Here is a 9,043-nt window from a genome sequence, read left to right on the forward strand (position 1 = left end):
ACACAGGTTTACTTTAGACCAGGGCTGGTTTAGCTTAAAGGGGAATGCTGCTCATTTTAAAACTACGTCGTTACTACCTTACTTACTACCTCAGAGATAATAAAAAGCTGTGTTTTCTAGAACCAGATAAGACATGTTTGGGTCATGAGATCAGTGACGCACCAGATAATGTGATTCAACTTCAACTTCAACCTACTTCATTTCCTTTCCGGAACTTGGTGTGTGTAGTGGTTAAAAAGCAACATACAGATACCCAGGTCACTGTAAAAACACCACCTGACATAATAAAACTCTACTACAATATTTAAAACGCATGCTATATTCAAAGTAAGTAAGAGGGCGGACGCGTCTAAGTGAACGGTGCCAGAACGTCATCCCGTTACCAGTCCAAATAAGGGCAGTCCTTCCTATCATATGTGCGAAGGAATGAATAATCACTGTGCAAGTCAATGTTAGTCGTTTTACTACTAGTTTATAATGGCATATGGTCATTCTGTTTCATAAGACATAGTACTTGTTAGAGCATTTTCAGCCAATCCAGTTATGTTATCTACAAGTCTTAATTTAAGGGATATCAAGTGTGGTTTCTGACAGTTAGATTCGATTCCCCATTGAATCATGCGAGGCTGACTAGACCAGAAGGCGGGCAAATGACTGAATTTCTTCTCCTTTTTTTCCTCATTAAAAAAACTAGAAAATGCTATATCTTCTCTACATCAAATTATTTACGTTTTGGTTAATGTACGTACACTGTCGCACATTGAAAGTTCACAAACGTGTGTGCTTGTAGATCTGCTATTTTAAGGCTTTAGGTTTAAATAGGTCAGGAGGTCATGAACATTACTTAAGTAAAATATCTGAGTACTTTTTCCACCACTGGGACAATGCAATGCAGCAGGGACATCAGTATAAGGCTCGGGAAAGCTTGCAGAAAAAAGATCAATTCATTCCACAATGGGTGTCTACGGAAGATACTGTATGTCGCATCTTTTGGCCAGACAAGATCTGGAACGAGGACCTGTATAAAATGACAAACTGTCAAAAACTGGAAATCAAACAGACGGCTCAGATGGCTCGGACATGTCCTCCGAATGGACCAGAACAGCATTCCTAAAGTAGCCTTGAGATGGACCTTCACCTGGAAAGAGGAAACAAGGGAGGCCAAAAACAACCTGGCGAAGAACTGTGATCTCAGAACTGAAGATGGCAAACCTGACATGGGGCGAGGGAGGCACGACATGCTGCACAGGATAGGAACCAGATGGAAGCAGATAGTCACAGCCTTGTGTTCCACAGGGGACCAAGAGGACTAAGTCAGTAAGTAAGTAGTGCTGAAGCTACCTGCTCATTACAGTGTTTCCCAGAGGTTCATTGAAAAGGCTACTGTTCTGTCCCTAAGCACCGGCTCAAAACAAACCCTGCATGGTTTGATGTGTTCATTACAGGAAACCTCTGAGTCTGCATCCGGCAGCAGGGTTGATTTTGTCGACTAAAACTATGACGAAAAATGTTGGTCGACCTTTTTTCACTGAGGAAAACTAAATAAAAACGAAATAAAAACTAAGCTATGATAACTAAAACTATTGACAATTTCGTCAACAATGAAAAACTAGACTAAAATGTTAGTGAGGGATCTAGTGGAGAAGAGATCCAGTAGAACTAAAAGACAAGTCATTTCATGTTTGTTTGCACTCGGGTGTTGCGCTCTGAAAATAGCAGATCTACAAGCTCACAACTGTAGATCGGCTATTTTCAGCATGAAACCAAGTGTAAAATCAGCATTATGACGCCATCAAGGCACCGCCAATACATTTTAGTCGATTAAATCAGCTGTAGATTTAGTCGACTATAATCTTATGACATTTAGTCGACTAAAACTAGACTAACAGTAAAACATTTCAGGAAAAAATACTTTTATTCAAAAGACTAAAACAGAGAATAACTAAAACTCAATGAAAATGTTCTGTCTAAATCAACACTGATGGGCAGACACCAGATCAGAAACATTCAAACATCTCTAACAGTATAACAGTTAACTGCTGCATATCACAACTACCTCTAAAGCATGGGTCTGGGACCCCTAGCCTAGGGGGTCCTCAAAGTTACTGCAGGGGGGCCGCCAATGTCATTTTTTTTACATTAACCACTTGAACCCTAGCATCCTTATTCTGGGGGGGAACATTCGCCGAAAATAGCAGATCTACAAGCTCACAAAGCCTCACACTGCGACAAGTTGTGAGTTTGTAGATTGGCTATTGGCTATACAGGTTTGGTTATTGAGGGGAGAAAAGAACAGACCAAGTACAGAGCTAAAGGTCAAGTTTACTAAGTATTGAGGGTTTAAATGGTCTGAAAATACACATTAACATGAATCCAACCTATTATATTACTAGCATATATAATGTGTAAACCATCAAACAACAAAACATTAATTTACCAAACACTAATGACAGTGCTGTCAAACAAGTCTATGACTTATATTTATATATTTATATATCTATAAAACTATATGGTGGTCCCTGCTTCATCTCTCTCTCAGCTAAGGGGTCCTTGGCCTGAAAAACATTGAAGACCCCCTGGTGTTAAATCTAATTTATTAAGTATGATGGTATTGCAAGCATGCAAAAAAAAAAAAAAAAAAAACAGGGAGTGCCTGCCATGCGGTGAACTAGCAAACTCAATACTACATAACGCACCAAGAGTATCGGGATTCACTTTGTCACATATTTGTATGGATAATTAACTGCCTCGCGATGCATCGTTACATCCCTAGTGCGGATGCATACAGTTCATTGTAGAGCTGCTGTAGCTTAGCATTAGCATTAGCGTAGGCCTGAGTTATTCTGAGGCTACAGTAAGGTAAAATATGCCAGCAGGCTAAGTGCTGCTCAGGTTTCCAGCCTCCTCGCATTACCTCCGTTTTCCACTGTTAATTTTTTTAGCATGCTGATGACCTTCACTCACAGCAGGATAGCCTAGTGTCTGTCTGTCTGTCTGTCTGTCTGTCTGTCTGTCTGTCTGTCTGTCTGCCTGCCTGTAGAGGCATTAACATATGGCTCAGGGAGGTCAGCTTGTGAACAAGTTTAAAGCCCAAACCAGCTGAGAATATCTCTCATCATGCCTGACAGAAGCCTCAGCTAAGATGTCCTTGGGCAAGAAGAGTAGAAGACAGTTCACCAGCAACAGCTGCACTGTGGTTCTACTGGATACCATGGATACTGTGGTCAACATGTTTATCACGTCAGAGAAAGCTGGCCTATGGCGCAAATCGGGGGCCTGCCTGTAAGGGGCCATTTGGAACCCCCTCAAGGACCCATGAGGGCCCCTGCCCTGGACCATACTTTGAGACCCACTGGTGTATGGCTGCTGACTGTGCAGAGAGCCTATGTCTCTGTTTCAGAAAGGACGTGTTTGATCCCTCCCACAACTCTGACTGTTCTGTTCTCTGTTCTCTGTTCTTCGAGAAGTTCTCTTTTCTCTGTTCTCTACAGCAGAGCCTGTTCTCTGTTCTCTACAGCAGAGCCTGTTCTCTGTTCTCTACAGCAGAGCCTGTTCTCTGTTCTCTACAGCAGAGCCTGTTCTCTACAGCAGAGCCTGAGGCTGATAGACCAGTCTGACATCATAGGCAGTATAACCAGCCTCAATATACCAGGACATATGATACATGCTCTGTGTGTGTGTGTGTGTGCGTGCGTGCGTGCGTGCGTGCGTGCGTGCGTGCGGTGCGTGCGTGCGTGCGTGTGTGTGTGTGTCACAGTTTAATGGTTGTGGGTTAGTCTAGTGCGTCACATAATGTCCAAACACCTGATGACTGACTGACTGACTGACTGATGTAATTGATTGTCTAACTATTTCCTGGGTTTTAAGGGTCACAGGTCATGATTAGGGTTTAGATGTCACAGGAAAACAAATCAGACCATTAGAATATTGAGTCAGTGGTTTTTCAAAGCGTTTTGGCTTCAGTATCACCCTGTACCTGATCTCTGAATCCCAGTATTTGCCCTAGGAGTGAAAACCACAGCTAGCATATCGTCACAGCCGGGTGGAAACCTCAAATGTCCATTACATTACAGTCATTTAGCGCACACACACACACACACACACACACACACACACACACACACACACACACACACACACACACACACACACACACACACACACACACACACACACACACACACACACACACACACACACACACACACACACACACACACACACACACACACACAAACTTAACTACCTCCACTTTCACTTTAACTAACATTCCCTTTTCACCAACATTCTGTGTTCACTACAGCAGTGGTTCTGTGTTCACTACAGCAGTGGTTCTGTGTTCACTACAGCAGTGGTTCTGTGTTCACTACAGCAGTGGTTCTGTGTTCACTACAGCAGTGGTTCTATGTTCACTACAGCAGTGGTTCTGTGTTCAATACAGAAGTGGTTCTGTGTTCACTACAGAAGTGGTTCTGTTTTCACTACAGCAGTGGTTCTGTGTTCACTAAGTGGTTCTGTGTTCACTAAGTGGTTCTGTGTTCACTACAGAAGTGGTTCTGTGTTCACTAAGTGGTTCTGTGTTCACTACAGCAGTGGTTCTGTGTTCACTAAGTGGTTCTGTGTTCACTACAGCAGTGGTTCTGTGTTCACTACAGCAGTGATTCTGTGTTCACTACAACAGTGGTTCTATGTTCACTACAGAAGTGGTTCTGTGTTCGCTACAGCAGTGGTTCTGTGTTCACTACAGCAGTGGTTCTGTGTTCACTACAGCAGTGGTTCTGTGTTCACTACAGAAGTGGTTCTGTGTTCAATACAGCAGTGGTTCTGTGTTCACTACAGCAGTGGTTCTGTGTTCACTAAGTGGTTCTGTGTTCACTAAGTGGTTCTGTGTTCACTACAACAGTGGTTCTGTGTTCACTAAGTGGTTCTGTGTTCACTAAGTGGTTCTGTGTTCACTACAGCAGTGGTTCTGTGTTCACTACAACAGTGGTTCTATGTTCACTACAGAAGTGGTTCTGTGTTCACTACAGCAGTGGTTCTGTGTTCACTACAGCAGTGGTTCTGTGTTCACTACAGCAGTGGTTCTGTGTTCACTAAAGCAGTGGTTCTGTGTTCACTACAACAGTGGTTCTGTGTTCACTACAACAGTGGTTCTATGTTCACTACAGCAGTGGTTCTGTGTTCAATACAGCAGTGGTTCTGTGTTCACTACAGCAGTGGTTCTGTGTTCAATACAGCAGTGGTTCTGTGTTCACTACAGCAGTGGTTCTATGTTCACTACAGCAGTGGTTCTGTGTTCACTAAGTGGTTCTGTGTTCACTACAGCAGTGGTTCTGTGTTCACTACAGAAGTGGTTCTATGTTATCTACAGCAGTGGTTCTGTGTTCACTAAGTGGTTCTGTGTTCACTACAGCAGTGGTTCTATGTTCACTACAGCAGTGGTTCTATGTTCACTACAGCAGTGGTTCTATGTTCACTACAGAAGTGGTTCTATGTTCACTACAGCAGTGGTTGCTAAAATGATTCTTGCTAAAATGATGATTCTTGCTAAAATGAGAATCACGATTTTCCTCCATAAGAATTGAGATCACGATTCTCACACAATTATTTTGTAAATATAAAAATATTAAGCAAAAAAAAAAAAAAAAAAAAAATAAAAATTGAAAAAAGTGAAAATCGAAAATCGAAAAAAAGTGAAAATCGAGATCGCATAGGTGTCTGAATCGAGATCACGATCTTTTTTCGATTAGTCGTGCAGCACTAGTGTGCGCACACGACCATACTGTATCATTTTGCTTCAACTAATGATCAATAGAGCGTCGCAGTTCCCGCCCACTTCCTGTTTTTTTTGGTGCCGGAAGAAAAAACTCAATGCATTTTTCCATTGACATTTCCAAAAATATTCATATCTATTAATTTAAGCCTCGAATCAAGCCATCACGAGATGACATGAATCATGACCATAAAACGTTTTTTTCTGTGATTTTTTTTTATTTTACATTTAATTATATGATATACTATATTTAATAAATACCCTTTGTTTTGCCGTTTTCAACAAAAACAAATCACAGAATCAAACGTTTATGGTCATGATTCATGTCATGTCATGATGGCTTGATTCGAGGCTTAAATTAATAGATATAAATATTTTTGGAAATGTCAATGGAAAAATGCATTGAGTTTTTTCTTCCGGCACCAAAAAAAACAGGAAGTGGGCGGGAACTGCGACGCTCTATAGGCCTATAATATAATGAATGGATTTTGCAGCCCTTTTTCAGCATAAAGAAAAGCAGCAGTATGTGCTCAACTGTGTTTATACCAGATGTTAGTCTTTTCAAAGACAATGCTTTGCTCTGAGCCAGTGGCGTACCCACTGTAGAGGCAGGGCCGGCGATCGCCTGCCCAACTAAGATCTCGCCTCCCCTAAAAAACCCAAATAACCCGAAAGATTTGTCATTGCGTGCTTAATGTCCTCAAAGTCACGCATCCAACAAGCTTTGAACTGAGCAGATTGGACCTTCGGTTCAACATCTTGAAAACTGCCATTTTGAAATTTATTTTTTGGGGGGTAATGGGGGAGGGGGGGGGGGGGGGGGGGAATCTCGCCTGCCCTAAATGTAATTCCTGGGAACGCCACTGCTCTGAGCAACATGCCTCCTCCAAACACACTGGAGTTTGATTAAATCAAGAACGGATTACAATAATATAACATTCTCTATAATCAGTAACATGTGGGTGATACTTATGTGTATTAAATATTGTTTTATTCAGATGCAATCAAAGGCTAGAGCTTATGATGCAAACGTCAAGACAATCTGACAGCTGGCATTGAACGAGATGAGCCACACGGCCATAGAGGAGAGGTCTTGAGGGTCCCACTCCCACATATGAGTGTTAGCCTATACCAGTGGTTCTCAACATGTGGGTTCTCATGATTTTGGGGGGTCCCCAGATGACAGTGAAGTGACAATTTATGGACTTTTAAGACCCTTTTAATACCTTAAAGAAATTACCATTACAGCATCAAAAGCTATTTTCACAATACTTATCTGGGAGGTCCTCCCAGATCCTCCCCCATCAATCTTGCGACCCAGGTACTCAAAACACACTTTGTGTAACTACTCCCAGATTGTTGTCCCAAACTCACGTAAATCGGTACACATGTCTCTTTGTGGTCACGTGATCCTGATGTATCTGTTAGCTTTCTCAGATGCCCTTGTGATTGGCTACGGTTGGGTTTCAAAGTTTACGGGAGGGCAGGGCCGTGTTAATGTCAGAATGCGCCCAAATGCACGCAGCACGTGCGTAGAGAAAATAATTGTTTTTTCACCGGGTTTGTTACTTATTTGGGGTGTTTTTGTTACATTAATTCGGTTAATTCTGTACAAAAAAAGGAAAAATAAAATTATAATAATGTTTTTTTTTTCATGGGTGCATTTTGCCCCCCCCGACAGGACATAGGCATTTACCTACATTGCCTGTGCTTAAACACGGCCCTGCGGGAGGGGCCTATTTTGTACATAATGCCACAAACCATGAACACAGCGTCTGATTGCCATGACACTTTGTACACAAACTGCCAGTATAGACCAAGGAGGAACCACCACCCCAAACCTTTGAAATCGGCCTCATGGTGGCGCTATAACAGCTCTCTTCACGTTTGGGCCTATACCTCTTGAACCGTACGTAGGTAGGTAAGGTAGGTTAGTAATGTAATGCAATAGTCTGTGCCAGACTACATTTTCGTCAAAACACACTTTTTTGCTACAATTCCTACAAATTTTGTCCAAACCTCACACAAATGGGTACATTATTATCTCTGCAGTGTGATCAAGGTGTATCAGTGAGATTTCACAGGCTCCATTTAAATTGGCTATGACTGCCTTCCAAACTTACTGACGGCCTTGGGTAGGCAACCTGGCCTGGCGAGGATCAACTAGAAAAGTGTATATTGCAACCATATAGGATTGATTCTAGGATTTTGATCCCAATGACAAGTATCCAAATTCAGCATTACAGAGCTTTAAGTACTGGGGGGAGAACACAAGTATCATCTCAACTGACTCTATATAGCTTATGTCTATTATATGCACTTATCGCACGACATACAGACACACACACAGTTAAACAGACAGACAGGTATACAGACAGGTAAACAGACAGACAGGTATACAGACAGGTAAACAGACAGACAGAAAGTTAAACAGACAGGTAAACAAACAAACAGACAGACAGACAGACAGACAGTTAAACAAACAAACAGACAGACAGACAGACAGACAGACAGACAGACAGACAGACAGACAGGTGTATATATACCTTTAGTTTCTGAACTGTCTTGCTCTCCTCGGCTCTGCACCAGACAGTGGTTCCTCCCTTGTTGTACCTGACCATCCATCCATCGTGGTTCTCACACTGGTCCTTGAAGGAGCTGAAGTCTGAGTCATCAGGGATCTGGACCGGCATCTTGACGATGAGGAACTAAACCCTAAACTAAACTAAAGTAAACACTGAACCACACGGACTGCTCCTTTACATCTGTCCTCCTCTATAATAATAAGAGCAGATATGATGGTTATAGATGTTAAACTCATAGAAAACACACATAAGACACAATAAAGTCTAATAAAAAGCCGCAACGCGACAGAGCAGCTGGAGAAGCTTCTATCGTCCTGTTATTATAAAGAACCTCTCCTCTCCTCTCCTCTCCTCTCCTCTCTATCAGGTGTTTAGACTCACAGGTGTCCAGCTCTCCTCTCCTCTCCTCTCCTCTCCGGTGTCCAGGTGTCACTGACTCCTCCGTCACGCTGCTGACGGGAACCTGAAAGGAGGCTCAGGTAACACACGATACACACCTCCTCCTCCTCCTCCTCCTCCTCCTCCTGGCTGCTACACCGCTACCGGTGACCCGTGGAATTGTGTGACTTCGGAGGTCGCTGTTACTGAATAATTATTAATCACACAGACATTGTGTGTTTAATAATTATTTATTATATCCAAGGAATCCTTGTTCTTACCCCCGCCTGCATCTCACCGACCCATT

At 42.5% G+C, this 9,043-nt stretch overlaps 1 protein-coding gene across 2 annotated transcripts in view; it reads right to left on the bottom strand.

Moving 5' to 3' along the window:
- Positions 1 to 8,828, bottom strand: part of stard15 (StAR-related lipid transfer (START) domain containing 15) — a 26,895-nt gene extending 18,067 nt beyond the window's left edge. Inside the window, exons 1-2 of one of the 2 annotated variants that reach the window (XM_080416833.1) lie at positions 8,740 to 8,828; positions 8,320 to 8,548 (exon numbers count right to left, since the gene is read on the bottom strand). In XM_080416833.1, the coding sequence (XP_080272959.1) occupies positions 8,320 to 8,466 (147 nt within the window). In that variant the 5' untranslated portion in view covers positions 8,467 to 8,548; positions 8,740 to 8,828. Of the gene's footprint in view, positions 1 to 8,319 lie in introns of both variants that reach the window. The other variant, XM_080416832.1, reaches the window with a different exon arrangement.
- Between the last annotated feature and the right edge of the window lie 215 nt (positions 8,829 to 9,043).

The sequence above is a fragment of the Gymnoscopelus braueri genome (assembly GCF_963280865.1).
Source record: "Gymnoscopelus braueri genome assembly, chromosome: 20".
NCBI classification, from domain to species: Eukaryota; Metazoa; Chordata; class Actinopteri; order Myctophiformes; family Myctophidae; genus Gymnoscopelus; species Gymnoscopelus braueri.